Source organism: Acanthopagrus latus, chromosome 23, assembly GCF_904848185.1.
Source record: "Acanthopagrus latus isolate v.2019 chromosome 23, fAcaLat1.1, whole genome shotgun sequence".
In the NCBI taxonomy this organism is placed as follows: domain Eukaryota; kingdom Metazoa; phylum Chordata; class Actinopteri; order Spariformes; family Sparidae; genus Acanthopagrus; species Acanthopagrus latus.
Genome location: NC_051061.1, coordinates 17,975,486 through 17,992,211, shown reverse-complemented (window position 1 = coordinate 17,992,211; position 16,726 = coordinate 17,975,486). Strand labels below are relative to the sequence as shown.

At 44.2% G+C, this 16,726-nt stretch overlaps 1 protein-coding gene across 1 annotated transcript in view; it reads left to right on the top strand.

Annotated features, from left to right (window-relative positions):
- The first annotated feature begins 892 nt into the window (after positions 1-892).
- The window catches only part of si:ch211-210g13.5 (inactive phospholipase C-like protein 2), a 67,338-nt gene continuing 51,504 nt past the window's right edge, over positions 893-16,726 (top strand). The window contains exon 1 of the mRNA XM_037088901.1: positions 893-1,654. Within this exon, the coding sequence (XP_036944796.1) occupies positions 1,352-1,654 (303 nt within the window). The 5' untranslated portion in view covers positions 893-1,351. The remainder of the gene's footprint in view (positions 1,655-16,726) is intronic.

Here is a 16,726-nt window from a genome sequence, read left to right as displayed (position 1 = left end):
CAAAGTTACAGCCGCTGCAGTTACTGACACATGAACCACTTGCAGGAATATAACCACTGCTGTTAAAATTAAAGAGGTTTGGGTGACACTTCATTTTACAGGTCTGACAATTTCATCCTAAGAAGGGCTTTTGTTACCTCAAAATATCAGTGTTAATGACATGGTTTCTGCTAAACTGCTGCTGATAATGACATTTTGATTTCCAGCTAGTTTTTCTCAGCAGACCACTAGACTGAGGTTAGTTACTGGGACGGAGAAAATACAGAGATAACCTGGTCGGTTGGTTGTTGAATTGGTGAGATTGTGAATGGTTTAAAAATTGTAGCACATACTTACTGATCTGCAGACGTTGGACAGAAACTGGTTGGAAATCTATCTATCTATCTATCTATCTATCTATCTATCTATCTATCTATCTATCTATCTATCTATCTATCTATCTATCTATCTATCTATCTATCTATCTATCTATCTATCTATCTATCTATCTATCCATCTATCCATCTATCTGTCTGTCTGTCTCAGAAGTGCTATCACATAAATACACCTTTTCAAATTGTGTCTATGATGTTTTCATGATGTGTGTGATGGTCCCTAGCTCCCTCTTATGGAGGGTGTGCAGGCTGCTACATGGTGACTTGGCGAGTGATTCGCATCAACTGTAACGCTGATGTTCATTATGATTAATATAAACTTATAGATCTTAATGTGTGTATGACATGTCCACCGTCAGCCTCGCGCTCACTGATTGCCACCCAGTCTGTTTGCTATGAGCGGCAGGGAGACGGTGCGCGCGCACGCCTGAAAGAATCAAACTGTGATTGCGCGCGCGAGATGCCGGATTTCCACGCGCACACGCTGGTGCGTGCATGCCGGTTTGGGCTCATTGCGACTGCGCCCTCGCAGTCTTGAATTTGTCCCGCGGATGCGTGAGAGAGGGGAAGCTCAGCGCAGACGGAGAGTGCGGGACGCGAGGCGATGCGCGCAGCGGAGAGTCTTGTGGAGCGGACGTGGTGAGCTAAAACACATTTCTGAGGACGCGGAGACGAAAGTGAGAGCTGGAAGCGGAGACGGCAGCGGCAGAGCCCTCAGAGCAAGTCAGTGTTTCCAGTGTTTTTGAGCACAAGGTCTCCGGACAGCTAATCGGAGAAGGTCGCCTCCACCGTGTGCTCGTTTTTTTTTTTCAGCAGGACGGCTCCACACGCCGCCGTGCGCCCCGGTGATGGACCGGCTCTGAAGATCCGCTGAAGAAGACGACCCAGCCTGGACGCCAACAAGTCCACCGTGTTTTGAGAAAATGGGCAGTTTCTACATCGTGGAGGGGAGGGCTTTGCTGTAACACCGGCGGATCATGGCAGGGGTACACGCTTCAGATGCCGTGTCGGGACAGTTTTTGGATCCTGCCATCGGCCCCCCGCCGGCCCAGGGCGCGACCAACGCTGCGGGAGTCACCGGCGATGCGGCCGCGGTGACTCCGACCGGTACCCGGGCGTATCTGGAGGTGTCCGCCGCTGCCCAGGGCTACGGGGCCGAAGGAGTTTACACCAATGGACGGTACAGGGACAGCAGCAGTCCCAGGATCGGGAGTGGCAGCCGAGATAATTCCGCCGAGAGAAGTCAGGGAGCTGGAAACCCACCTTGCGGCATCATGAAGGTTGGTTGATTGAAGCACTCAATTCTCCTTGTCAACCATTCTCAAGGTGACATTAAGGGGAAATTTGCCAAACGGCTGTTCACTAACAAAAGCAATACAAGGCTATTCAAATGTGCTTTGAGCAGTGAGTCCACACACTTTCAGTCCTTAGTCTCACTGTGCACCCCAGATAAACCAGAATTAAGCTGCTTTCATTCTGGCAACTCTCCAAGGAAGTTTGGCCGGATGAGAGGACGAGTAAAGGGATTACAGCAAATTATATTGTTATGTCTCTGCTTATAGAAACAGCAGAAATATAGAAATAATAAATGGCAACAGAACATCCACTGTGTTTTGCTCCTGCACATGTGTGATGTCAGAGGCTTGGACACAAAGATGTGTTGTAATCAGTTTTAAAATCCAAGACTTTCACTCCCACACTCACTCTTCAAGAAAGGCGTGCATATAAAAAAGGAGCCCTGCAATCTTCCGAATCAGTTGCTATTGTTGCTTGAGTACAGCAGTGCACAGTGCAGTCCAGTGAGGTACAAGACACATTCAATCGATAACATCTTATACAAGTGATAAACGCGCGACCCTCACGGATAAGTGGAAAGACAACGAACTGAAACAAGTGATAAAGTTTTTTTGTGGAGTTGCAGCACACAGAGGATAACACAACAATATGGAAGTAAAAGGAGGTCTTTGTCAAACACTGCATCTGATGTGCTTTGACGCTTTTATAAACCTGATTCGTGTGTCGTCTTCCTATCAACAGCCCTTTAAGAGTAGGATTTCAGTGTTTTTTAATGGTTTTCCAGATCTAATTATAAGGGGTGTAAATTGCAAGGTACATCACGATACGACATTAAATCGATATCTGATTTCGATTCGATATGATACAGGGGCCTGTGATCAATGGGAATTTCCAAATAGAGGCTTATCGCAACAGTGGCGGCAACATGAATCGAGGTTTTCACTTTGCATCAATCAATCGATGCAATCGTTTCAGCCCTAGTAATTACTGCTCTCATTCCCAGGGGTTAACTGGTCTTTCTTCCATAAGCTTTCCTCGCATGATTTTTATACACTGCTGCCACATGTTGTCCTTTTAGTGCACAAGAATGCATTGATTTTCACAACACAGGGAACATGTGTTGGGATGACAGACTTCGTCACGGGGTCACTGGTGGAGACTGAAGTATCGCGTAGGCGGGACACACTGGAGATTTGCATTCTGTCACATCAGACCTAGTTTGCTTAGCAACTGACACAAAACGTCGGCTAATTCTCCGTTGCCCCCGTCATTACATCCCCTGTGGATGTGGGCAAACACTGTGTGCCCTCCTACAAACAGCATGTATTTATGTATGTATGTATGAGAACTGACAGACACTGGTCGGTAGTTGTCAGCTCAATCTAAATGAAGGTATATTCGTTGTGGTTTTTCATCCTGAGGCTTCTCCTCCGCATTTACTATGAAAACATTTGTTCTTCGTGAAAAAGCAAGAAGATTTTGAAATGTTATGAGGCTGGAAAGCCCTAAATCCCTCCTCTCCCTCTACAATAATCAGTCCACCTCTGTGAAGCTCATGAGCCAAACATGACAGGAAAGCTGGAGGGGATTGCGCTGTCTGAATGTGATTGATAACGCATCTTCAAAGGCTGATTCTCTGAATACCGTGTTCATAGGATGTTAGATAGTGATACTGCTGCGCTCGCATCGCGTGATGAAGTACAGCAAACTCTCCTGTATTGTCTCCCAAAATAGCCGGGGACAGCTCCAAAAAAAAAACGAGTTCATACGCCGAAGCTGCGCCGATGTTTCCGCCACCTGGAAGGACACGATCTGCTTGATATATCTGGAACTCCGAATGAAATGGGCTTTTCTGTAGAGCGTCTGCAATGACATGAAATGTTGGTAGACAAGTCCTGTGACTTGAATGTGTCTCTCTGCATTGTGTAGTGATCTTTTATGCTCTCACTGACATTTCCTCTTCAGGCGTCTTCTGTTGGAAGAATGAGCAGATTATATGTCCTTGTTGAAATAAAGGGAAAGTACAGTATGTCAAAGACAGGATTTTAGAGGGATCAGCGAACTAAACTGATAACAGGAAAACTGTGAACATCTCTTGGAATTCCCTTCTTTTATGTTTCAGCTGCACTTCAGAAAGCAGTGGGTGTCACAGCAAACACTTCTGCAGATATTAAACAATAATTAAGCTGCAGCTTTTGGCCGGAAGTTTAATAGATTGTCGGTTTGCAAAGACGACATCAGTCCAACATCCTTGTGGTTGGCACACAGAGTCTTTGGGCTGTATCCTGTTAGCTGCAGTTAGCATGTAGATCTCATGATGACCTTGTAGAGCAGGTTGTAAAACAGACTGAATTATGTCTTCCATCATTTGATGCATTTAGATGCTCAGCAGGTGTGTCTGAGTCCGAGCAGCTCGAGAACGACGCATCGCACATTATGCTCATGAAATGAGTTCGAGCGTAACCTGTTGGGAAAGTGGGTCAGCCATTCTGTAGATGTGGTTCATGTATAGTTTCATCACACCCACCCGCACTTGAGCAGCACTTTGCTTTGTGTGTGTGTGTGTGTGTGTGTGTGTGTGTGTGTGTGTGTGTAGGTTTAAAAGGTGAAGGGGCGACGGCTCCGCGGGAATAGGAAAGCAAATGAGCAATTACCATACTGTGTTACCTCATTAACTTGGTCCTCAACAAGCAACGAAGAAGAGAGGAGTTTGAGTGTCGGTCCCTTAAGCGGGCATCCAACTTTGTCCTTGTGTCATTTCCTCGTCGGGGTGACGGTGTCATGGTGGAGAAGCTGACAAAGTGGCTACAGGGGGGGTTTGTGATGCAGCCCTTGTTATGTAATGCTGGACTGTGGACAGCTGCGAGGCCGGCTCCAGCCTGGCTGCTGGGTGGAGGGAACTGACAACCAGCACGACTGTGAAGGGAGCCAAACAGGATTTCACCAACAGTTTAAGGATGATACTCTCTCTTAGCAGAATCTCTCAAGCATTTGTGTTATTCAGTCTCTCCCCGTCTTCCTGAGTCCCTACCCTTAGCAGCGGAGAATATGTCAGAGATTTACTTTTCAGTCATCTGCATGCGAAAAAAAAAGAAAGAAAGAAAGAAAGAGTTCGTGGTCGGGTCAAAAGTAATCAAAAAAGACAGAATGTCATCAGTGATGTGACACAGTTAATGTCCGCTGGGAAAAAGATCAATAGCGCGGTTATCAGTCTGTCTTGCGTAAGGTCCGCTCTTCCGTGCACCTTGGCACTCTGCCTCCATGAGTGGCAGGATATCAATCCGTCCTCTCATTCATGGACTCATATAATAGATTTGAGTCAGTGTGACCCAGTGTGTCCCGCATCAGCCCAAGAATGTACTGGCATGCTTAATAAGGGAGCTGATATGACATATATGACGAGAGAGCTTTACCTCTTTATATTTAGGTCAATTAAATTAGGTATCTTTAGTTCGAAGGGGAAAACTCCAGTGATATTGGTACATTTGCATTTTCAAACCTGCCACATAGAAACGGGGCAGAGTAAGTGATGTTAAATCAGCACAGGCAGCGGAACAGAAAGCCCCCTTCCAATCTCAAAGTCCTCCTCCTCCACTCACTCACCATATAAATAGAAAAAGCAGTCTGCTGCTGTGTCTGACCACCTCTGTACCTGATAACAGCTGCCACGCATCATGACAGAAACACGACAGGGTGACTTGTCGTGTCCCGGTGTTAAAAAACTGACCATGCAGACATCAGCGCCTATTGGAACAGCCCAAGGTTGATGGTTGGGTAGTCCTTTTTATGGTGCATTTGGGTTCATCCCACGAGATTGATATCAGGGGTTGGTCGCCAGGCCATGAATCTCATTTTATCTTAATGTTCCTCGAACCGCTTCTGTAGGTTTCTTACACTACACTATGGGAATCACCCGTCCCCAGGGGGGGTTCACAAGGACTAAGAATGGTGGAATTTAGCTGGAAGTTCAGCCAATTATCAGTTATTGCCTCACAAGCAGAGTGTGGAAATGGAGTTGACATTAGATACGATTGTGTATGTATTGGCCTATAGACTTATGCAAATAGAAAGGGAGAGCTTTGCATAGCACGCTGTTTCAAAGCCAAATTGCTTTCATGGACCTAACCAGCATGGCATCTACACACTCTGGTACAACAGTTATCTATTTATTTACAATCTGCCAATAAAGACATAGCAGAAGAAGACGGATGAGAAGAACAAGCAGCGTGGCACGAAATATTAGAGAAGGGGGCGGGGGGGGGAATCTGTGTTGGTTTTAACACAAACAAATCTTATTAGATCTTTGCTCACTACCTCTTAGCCGTGCTTAACCTCATGTGTGCATAAACTACAGGTTAGGAACATCTCTCTTAATAAAACATGAAAAGACGTGAAATTGTCTCATCATCTGTGTGACGAGAGGCAGATAATGATCGGATATCGTGCATCAGTTATTGTGTGTTTAGGAGTAACAGATTCGAATTCCAACAGAGCATTGCGATGCGGCATAATTATTTGCAAACGTGCACGTGAAACTCTCGTATAGGCGAAGAGATTTGGCAATGCATAAAAATGAAAAGTAGGATGTGTCCTCTCTCCTCTTCCTCTGTCTCTATTTTTTCCATTTCTCTTTCATCCATCCTTGTTCTCCTTGTTCGTCTTCTGTCTCTTCTCCTGTGTGTTTGTGTTTGTGTATTGTTCCTCCACCAGCGTGGCCTTTTTATCCGGTGGCCCAGTTGTGATTTGAAGACTGATTACGTTATAAAACATATTTTTTGTCCCAACCAGATGTTTTTGTTGTGTTGTTGTCTAATCTCAAAATGTATTAAAATCACTAAAAAGTGGGGAGACTGGCCCTTAATCCTGCTGTCTTACTTCTCTTTTGCATCTTGTCACCATTTCTACCACCACACTTGATTATAATTAAGTATATGTGAATAGTCGGTGTATTATATTACCAGACTTTCTTTATGGCGTTTAAAGAGTTTACCTAAAATCTGTCAGACATCTGGATAGAAGCGTAGCTGGGGCTGTAGGACATCTGTCAGACGGGAGCGGCGTCTTAAATTTCTGCCTGCTGATGGATCCCACTGTCAGGCTGCCTCCGCTCCCGGCTGGTGTTTAGCTAATGTGAGATTTGGCGGATTCTCTAGAGGACACCTCACCACAACCAGCTCAAACTAAAACCATTTATTACATTTAGTCATCTGAGATGATGATGATGATGACGATGACGGTGATGGTGAAGATTAAAATTGGGATATCCACGCCTCGCCGGTCACATCACAGGCTTTATGTTGATTACGAGCCCCCTCCAAAAAGTGCGATTTGAAGCAATAAACAGAAAGCACGGATAAAGACAGGAGTTATGTTAAAATGCTCGTCCCTCAGAAGTGTTTTAAAGCGCACAAGTAATTCCCATGCCTCCCGCGGCAGTGCTCCGTACCGAGCGCTCGGATATTTTTGGAAAACAGAAAATCTGCACTGCGTTGAAACGGAGGCAGCAAGAAGATGTGAAGTGGTGATTACAGACGTCTGGGGCTGCTGAATCATCGCTTGCTCTCTTGGCTGGTTCTCTCAAAGCAGCAATCTGGAAAAAAACAAACATCTCAAATGGGCCTCATTGTGTTTGAATCCACAGCTTAGCGTCAAACAGGGAGCAAAAGCATCAACAGTTTTATAAAGGTCACTCACCCGCAGAGGAGCACTGAGCTCGAGAGCCCCTGATGCATTCCCAGAACAAGTGTGATTAACACAGCCAATCTGAATAAAGGGGAGCTGTGATTTATGCATGTTTGATAGGCCGAGTAAATAAGTTATTTGATGGGCCCAGCAAATTTCTCTTGTCACTCCAAAATCTGTTATCACTTGAAGCTGCGTTGCCTCAAGATCAGAGTAGAGACAAGCAGAGACGAGAAATCTAGAGGGACGGAAAATAGATCAGTCATAGTCTGAGCTTCTACCAGAGACGTGATGCAGAGAGTCCATATCTGAGGCGCCGGAGCTCGGTTTGACACACAGTTTATTACAAACGATTTGTCATTAACTTTACTAGATAATGTTTTGAGTGCCTAAACATAGATTAGAGTGCAGGTTTTCAAACTGGGGCGACTCGAGAATGTGACTTAACAAACAGCGATTGTGCTTAATGGGTGTGCTTTTACTTAATTCACTTGTTTTCACTCTTTTTCTTGTGATTTGACAAACATCCCATGGAGGCAGTTGATTGACATGATCTTAGATTTTCACCATCGATGTCCAATAAATGAATATCAGTCACATCTGTACTTGACATCATTGTGGCTATGCATGTCCCAAGGAGTGAGTGGAAATGAGGGGATTCTTTATTTTACTGGAGCCTTTATTTACCTGCAGCTTCGGTTTCAAAACGCTGTTGCTGGCAAACACTAGACGAGACCAACAGCCTTTGCAGCTCTGACAAATATTTGGTGTATTTGACTTGGCGACACAGACGAGCGCCGCTCCTCTTGTCCTTGAGGCCATCCGTCTCGTCATGGGGGTGGGGTTGTCCAAAATGGACTCTTAATCCTTCCTCTTCCTTTATTCCCTTAAAGGATAATGACTTGAGCCGGAACCTCAATCACTCACGTGTCAAATTGGACCCAAGACAAAGACTATTCATTCTAATGAAGAATTGATTAGATCGGCCTCCACCAGCGTGTGTGTTATGGGGGTGATGCCTTATGGCGGTGATCCTCGGCGTGACACATGCAACAGTGATGACACCACAGCGGAGGCAGCCGCCGGCATGTGTGGTACTCACGAGTCAAATCTCTGGGAAGAGAAACAGTCAGGGCAGGACATTAGTTTGGTCAGGAGATGATACCACACAGTATTTAGCAGAATGGTCCTGGCTCTCCGAGGATAGCTGTTGTCATCTCGAAGACATAAGTAAGGATGAGTAATTATCAGATTTGTCAGGGTTGATGATTCCCAGGTTCATCTGGACTGGATGCACGGCGGTCTGATGGATGCGCAGGACTATCTGTCTGTGAGAGCTCCTCCACCTGGCTTTGCTCTGACCTGTTTTTTTTTTGTTTTTTTTTACTGCCTGTAGAACATGCAGCACCTCCTCTCAGCACATCTTTTTTCTTCTTCTTATTATGCAGTAAGACGCAAAGGGAATGTGACAGAACACTCAGAAGAGCACTGTGTGTCTCAGGATGATGAAACAGTTTGCAATCACCAAAAAAAAAAAAAAAAAACAGTTCACCAAAACAAAACAGTCGCATGTACATTTTTCATGGCCATTGGAAATCTGTGTGATCGTCCGACAAACCCACTGTATCAGTCAGTCACAGGATGGGATTGGTAACAGTTTCAATATGCAGGGAGTCATGTTTAATTCTGTGCTACTCCCATTCCTCCACGTCTCCTGTCACGATGTGTAGCACTCGTGCTTCAGGTATCGCATCCTGCCACATTACACTCTAAAGTGTGAATCCTAGGTGTTGGCCAAGTAATCCCCATGATGGGAAGGAGATGGAGCTGGCTCTGTTTCCTTGGGTTTCTTTCATTACGCAACTTGATTAAAAAGAGCAGAAAGGGATTGTTACAGGTAGGACCAGCAGCGGGCCCTCACTGGCCGGGCTTTATTTACTCAGACAGTCTGACAATCTGTTAGGCTCGGCCTGCCCGGGGGAGCGCACTGTCTTCACGTCCACACCATTTCATTCTTCTGTCCCTCCTCCTCCTCCTCCTCTTGTTGCAGGCCAGGGAGGTCTGCTGGAGTTATCTCTGTGCCTCAGAACAGAGCGGGGCGAGAATGGATAGCGAAGAGAACGTGCGCGTTGTGCATGTGTGTGTGGTCATCTTCAGTCACGGCCGCTCTCGCATTGGAAGTGACAGCTGTGAATGTTAATAGCGAATTTTGCAGCTTTTCTTGTAAGGTGTGGGCAGGGCACATCTTTTCTCATCGAAAGCAGGCAGGAATCCTCACCGAAAGTTAATGGTGACAGAGGGCCAATACCTCTGCTTCCTGAGACAATACAATCAGATGTGGGAAAACTAATAATGGGAGAAAAGGCCAGAGAACTGCAGGAGGAAGGAAGTGATGCAACTCCAGACCATCTGATCTGGTGGGCGGATCTGCATTTTAACATGCCAGAGCTGGTGAGGTATCATAGATATTATTAGGTGCTACAGTATACTCTGTGTGTGTGTGTGTGTGCGCGCATGTGTATGTGGTCTGAGAACAGTTAAGCTGTCTTGAACACAGCTTGACTTTTTCAACCCGACACATACAGTGTGTGTAGTGTACAGTATATGAAGACATGCAGACATCACAGTTTCAGATCTTATCTCGGGAATTCTCCTGCAGTAAAGGATTTGAGAACGCTGATGATTAGAGAGAAAATTAAACTACATATTTCTGCACTTTGTTTGTATTAATAATGCACCACAGGTCAAATACAGTGGTTATGCATGGGTTTAAGGTTGTGTTTGGAGGTTTGAACTCCAACAGATTTCAGTAAAGTGGACCTACCAAAAAAAAAAAAGAAAAACCCTCTGGCTTTTTCATGTTGTCTGGTTTCTGTGTTTCTTCTTTACCGGCAGTAAGGATGGCAGCCTTGTTCCTGGATTCTGTCTGCTCCACTTGGCTATATTCGACGAAGTTTTTCACTGCCTTCTTCCGCTCTAGCTTTCTGTCTAACCTCTCACCATGTCAGGACCTAGCCGACCGCAGTCCTCTCCGCTTTATGTAACCACAGGCTCGATCTTATATTCACTGTTTTCTGAGAACTGAACAGCATAAAATCCCTTTTTTTTTGTGGTTTACAGAGCAAAACGTAGTGTTGGATTGTCAAGCTGCTTTTGATAAACAGCGTAACAAGATTATCTTGTGATCAGTTTGCAGCTTTTAGTCACGTAGTGTCAAACCTCAATATGTTTTTGGTGCTGCTGAAATGTGTGTGAGACAGAATTACAAGATTTATCAGATACTGAGAGCTGGCATTTAATTTGAGGTTCAGTTTGTATTCTTTTAAAAGATTTCAAAAGAAAGCACATGCTCAGAGAGCTAGCCTCTTTGCTTTATGGTAATTATTGTCTTCAAGATGAATGTAACTGTAGAAAAACACTGTCAGTGAGATGAGCCCATTCCTTTAAATGATGGTGCTGAACCATGCTGGTGACATGACCCCTGATTCACACCGGGCACGTCAGTTACGCTGTTTTGTTCCACCCTTCATATCCCACCAGGAGAGTTTCAGAAGCCGAGCTTCTTCCCTGCCTCATATTGTTGACTTGCTTCGATGATGTTTACTTTGTAATCTGTCCTTGATTTCAGTGGTTTTGCTGTGGCTGAGTATGATACGTAGTTAAATCGTTTCATCCTTTTTGTGTTTGTTGTTAATATTTCTGATTTTGTTGAGTGGAGAGCTGTTCTCGGAAGTTGCTGAAAACATGAGCCAAAACGGCCGTGATCAGCTCTGGCGACCGCACAAATTATTTAACTTTTGTGCAAACAATCATGGCCCCCAGAGAATAAATCCTCATAGCCTTAGTGATCCCCTGACTTCTCCTTCTGATCACCCATCAGGTCAGCATTTTAACATTTTTATGACAAATTGCAGTGAATTGATGTGATAATATCTTACCTTTCTTTGTGTTTTTGTGCTCATGAGCAAATGTTAGCATGCTTTCATACTGAACATGGTGAACCTGATACATTACACATGCTGTTGCCAGGCTGACTTCAGCTAATAGCTCAAAGCATTGTTGTGCACTAGTGAGCTTTTAGAATGGCTGGGGACTAGCTTCCTCCATGCCTGGAAATCAATGTGTTGCAAAGAACATTATGCAAAGTGCACAGTGCATTATGAATCATACAGAAACGGCTCTTGTGCAACTGTAGCACAAAGGTGATACCTACTATGAAATGAAACTTCCAGCTATACTGTATCCCAGCGTTTAATAAGCTGCTGTAGCATTAAGACTTTATGGCGGATGAAGCAGACGTTCATGAACAACGAGAGCCGTTGTTTATGGAGAGGCCTGTTGTCTTCTGAGCTATACTGTACGCCTTTTTACCACTCTGATTTATTATAGCCACTGGTAGCCTACACAGTTGCCAAGGATTCGCAGATGGTGCCATTTTTCTATTCGGCCTGGCACAGATGGCATAAGATGAGGAAATTGTGGGCTTTGAGCACAGGAGCTGAGTGTGTATGTGACTGGAAGGGGATGTGACGTGCAATTTAATTGTCTTGTTTGATTCAATGTTTGAACCTTCTTGGCATTTTGTGTCGCGCCATGTGGTCAGAATTTGCCTGGAAAATAACAGTACCAGAGGAAACGGTCTTTTAGGTTAGGCTCCTCCATTTAGTTTTGTTTCAGTTTTTAGATGTTTCTTCCCAGCTAGTTATGGTGGCTGCCCACACATTCAAAGAAATATCACGCGCCCTTTATAGATGAGCCATTCTTAAACTGCAACACCTACACGAGCTGAGCGTGGAGACGGAACCAAATTCTTTCACGTCAGACTTTCCTCTTCCGCAGGAGACGTCGCTCTCCATCTCTTCTGTAATTACGGCTCGTCCCAAATCGAGCACAGATGTTCCCGACGCCATCTGCCTGCCTTTGTTTTAAAGATGTTTTAAACGGGCTGTTTCTTGTTGCCGCCATGTCCTCTTGCAGTGCCGCCTGCTGTGTTTGCTCCGGGGTTTCTGTCTGCAGGTTACAGTGCAGGCTCGGGCACGTCACTCAAGCATTCCACCGATGCCTCTAAACAAACATGCACAAACACACGTGCACTCACACTCGCGCTGGCATTTCCCTTTGCATTAGTTGGGCTCCCTCTCTGCAGCTTTAGCAGAACACATTATTGACAGTTTCTTCTTAAGGGGTTTCGGTAAATCACTCTTACATTCTACAAGTGTTTTTTGAGCTTACTGAGGGAAAGCTCTGTGCTGTGTTCATCTCTCCTGTAAAGTCCTGTCTAGATTGTTTATGTGAGTCTGCACATGCTCGAGTGTTGGTGTACGGTGGTGGTTACTGACAGAGGAAGGCTTCAGTCAGCCTCGAGAATAACATATGAGTTTGGGGATTGGAGGATCAGTTCCAGAGGGGTCTCGCTGAATGTTGTTTTCTCTCCAAGCGTGCAGCTCTTTGCATTGCTTGTGTGGGGGTCTTGAGAGAGATAGATGGGGACTTTACAGTGTGAAATGTGATACTGTGCAGCGAGCTGCTTTTCCCCCCGGAGCTTGGAAAATACAAGAGGGAGAAAGGAAGAGGCCGTGGTGACAGAGAAGGGAGTTCATTGATGTTGCTGCTCTTGATGAAACTGGAGACGCTCAGTTGAAGAAGTGTTGAATTAACATTTTAGATCCATTCTGAGCTTGTAAAACACCAAGGTTCTTTAAAACGGCAATAGACAACTTTTTCATTAACTCGTCATTCCGAAGTGAATACAGATTACACAGTGTAATTGCTGTAGAAAAAAAACAACACATCCACGAATAGATTGTTCCTTATAAACCTTATTGTCACTGTGCTGTTCAGCCTGTCACCGGGCTCAGTGTTTCTCAAGCGAAAACAAAGGACGATTTCGCTGCATCACAAAGGAAGCACGTTTGTCATTGTGCAGCCAGAAACAGGAAGATGCTTCATTTTTACTCGGTTGCTGTTCCCAGGTAACGTTGGAACAACTGGGGAAACTGTGAAAACTCAAAAAACAAGAGTGAAAGGATGTGTATTCACTTGATGGAGTGTCAAAGTACGTTCCCTCTTGACATGTGTATGACATGTGTTTCCCCTTACCACTGGGGTGAAAAGCAGTTAAAAAACGGCATTCTTTTGACTACATCAGTGATTAATAAAACCAGCCTACTTACTTAAACAACCAGGTGTTTTACACTGCCTTGTTACAGCACTGACATCAGGGTTTCTAGGTCAAATTAGGATACTTATAGTTGTTTTTTGCTGTGGACAGTAGCCAGGCTTTTAGCGGTAGCCATGTTGCTAATGCTTTCTTTGCGATAATGGCACCAAGAGTAATACCACAGGGAAATGGTGGGAAGAAGGAATTTGAAAAGCTGAATTAAAAACTAAATCCCTGCTGAACTTTTCATCTTTTAAAGAGCAGTGTGAAAAGCATTCAGGTAGCTGTTAAGACAAATTGCAAAATATGGATTAGAATGCAAAATGAAACAAAAGTATTGTCCTTCAGATATAAATAATAGTACGAGTTGTGCAAAATCAGGGACTTCATCAGAGATTTTGAAATTGTGGGTTAATTTCACAAGAAGAAAAGAAAAGAAATTGCAGCGAGCCATTGTTCATCAAATCACAGTAAAGTTAAAAATAAAACTCAAGGGCTCAACCAGAACCTGTCAGAGCAACCATCGCCTTTCCATAATGGCGACACAGCATGTGACAGTTGAAGCTGACTAAAATCTTACGCTAGAATGAATATTATTTCCTTCACCTCATGCATATTTTGCGCCTCTGCTTTCTGCTGCAGCTTCAGCTGAAGTCTCTCAGCGAGGGGCAAACACCTTTTTCCCATCACAGCGAGAGGGAAAATTAGTCAGGAAAGGGTCGATAAAAAGTCAGGGCCAAAGAAAAAAGTGGTGAAAAGCCTACATCCTTTTTAGAAGAATAGAATGCCTCCTGTGGTTTAGCACAGGTCTGACACCTTCATATTCCTCACAAAAGAAGTCTTTTATGTTTTAGGCTGAACTAGACTTTACAGGCAAACATTTGAGAGAAATGGTCATGATTTCCTACCTTCCAGACAGCGACTTCAACTTCATGGAATTGAATCTGTCTCGGGTATCATGCTCCGTGTGTTTTGTCCCCAAGTTTGGTTGTCATTGCAAAGTAAAGCAAGTTGTGAGGCAGAGACTGTTTGAACACTCTCCTAGGTGGTCCGTTCAAAGAAACTCTGTCCTCTGACATCCCTGAAAAAAAAAAAACATTCTGTCTGCCAGTCATTCCTGGAAGATTAAGAATAAACAGACTGTGAATAGAAAGAAAAGGACCAACTTCTATGGCTCAAAAATGGAGGATTTCTCTCTTTATGTGCACACAAGAAAGATGTTTAAATCTATCCATGCTTTAAACAGCTTAGCACACTAATTTATACTGTAGTGAAATAAAAGAAACCTAATGGCTGCCTGAAAGTGAATGCATTGATCTAAAACGTGAAAAGTACATGTGATTTGCGGTTAATGGGGGGAAAACATGTAAAAGTACCAGTACAATAAGTTCCCTAGGCAAAAGTGTTCTTTTTATGTGGCAACCTTATTAATGCCATTGCATAATGTCAGATTCCAATTAGCCTGAACAGAACAGAGCAGGTCAGTCAGAGTAAGTGGGCACAAATTCTTGGCACAGACTGACCCAGTTGTCAACAGCTTTGGCAAGGTGTGTGAGAGCAGCCTTTTTTTTTTTTTTGTCTTTGTCCCAAACCATTTTTTAGATGGAGGAAGGGGGATTGTTCACAGGTCTGCAATCCAATTTTATTTGTGCGTGTGTGTGAGAGAGAGAGCGAGAGAGAGAGAGAGAGAGAGAGAGACGGTATTGGCAGAGTGGATGCGCGCACATGAGCAAGTGTGACTTTGAGTGCATGATTGCTTGATTGTGTGAAAAGGTCAGGCACTCATTGCAACCGGGAAGTCGGTTCGCTGATCAGGGAGAATTAAGGTCGGCGCGTTGCCCTTATTGTCTGCGGATTGGCGGGCGCTGAGGTGTGGGTGGCGCACATCACATCGTGGGCCAAAAATAAATCATTTCAATTAAAAAACAATTCAGAGCTCTACATTGATCCTTAGAAGTGATACAGCTGTTTTTTTAAAGTGCCATGTCTTACACGTGTAGAGCTGGATAGGGTTCAAATAAGATTGTTGCATCAGTGGGAACTTGAATGGTGGTAATCAACCTCATGCTTGGAATAGTCCCGTAATTTCTGTTTTGAAAGATTCTCAATCCCCCTCCAGTCAAAAGTGTGTTTTTCTTCTTGTTCCTACAGCTGAGTGTTAGAGCTGAGCGGGGGAGAATGATGCATGTGCAGAGTATGACAGTAGAATTGTGGGTTTTTTTCACATTAATTGATGAAAGCTTATTTTTTCTCTCTGTGCTCATTGTGAAAGTGATTTTAAGAGGTGGGCTGTGCATGATTTGTGACGAATTGTGCCAATTTAATGCAATATGGATGCCATTTTAAGGACTTTTATGTTGTAATTATACCATTTTCTCTCTGCAAAAACCATGTTAGACACACTTGAGGATATCTTTTTGATATGCCTTAATACATGTGTGGAGGGGACAGTGCCAGATCTTTAAAAATAAGCCGATCATTTTTTTTCTGTGGTCATATTTTCAACTGGATTTGATGTTCCCGCAGGAAGACACTGTTCACTGCAGTTTACAGTAAAAAGGGCTGTAGCTATAAATAATATTCAAGTACACTTGAATAAGAGATATTTAGTACAGACAGTATCTGTTGAAGGAGTAGTTTGACACATGTATTTTGGGACGTTATGTGCTTTCTTGCTATGAGTTCAGTGAAATGATCGATACCGCCCACAGTGGGTTAGCTTAGCCTAGCAAAAGGACTGTGAACAAAGGGAAACAGCTAGCCTGATTTTTGCCAATCAGTAGTTTGAGTGTTATTTCAGTGGCATCTGCCTGTAAGTATCACACATAAGTAAGTGAGTATAGGTATAAACAGATAAATCCCTTTTTATGAGACTGAATCAAGTTAGCATGGAAATCTGAGTGGCAGTTGACCGTGAACAGTTTAAATTGGTTACGCCGACGGTTAACGTGTATGAGTCAGGGTTTCTTTACAACTCACATCTATAGGAGGTGGATGGAAATAGCGGTGGCTTGTTGATTACGGTGGTGAATGCAGGGGGAGCTCCTGGCAGTGATTGGACAGACTTCTCATTGTGTGCTGCTTATTGGGCCTGGCCTGGATGTTAAATGCTCCACGCTGGACCAGCAGGGACAGAATAACATACAGATCAATGGCCGGCCTGCTCTGCTGAATGCTGCTCAGCAAAAGCGAGAAAAGAAATGGTAGGAGGAGG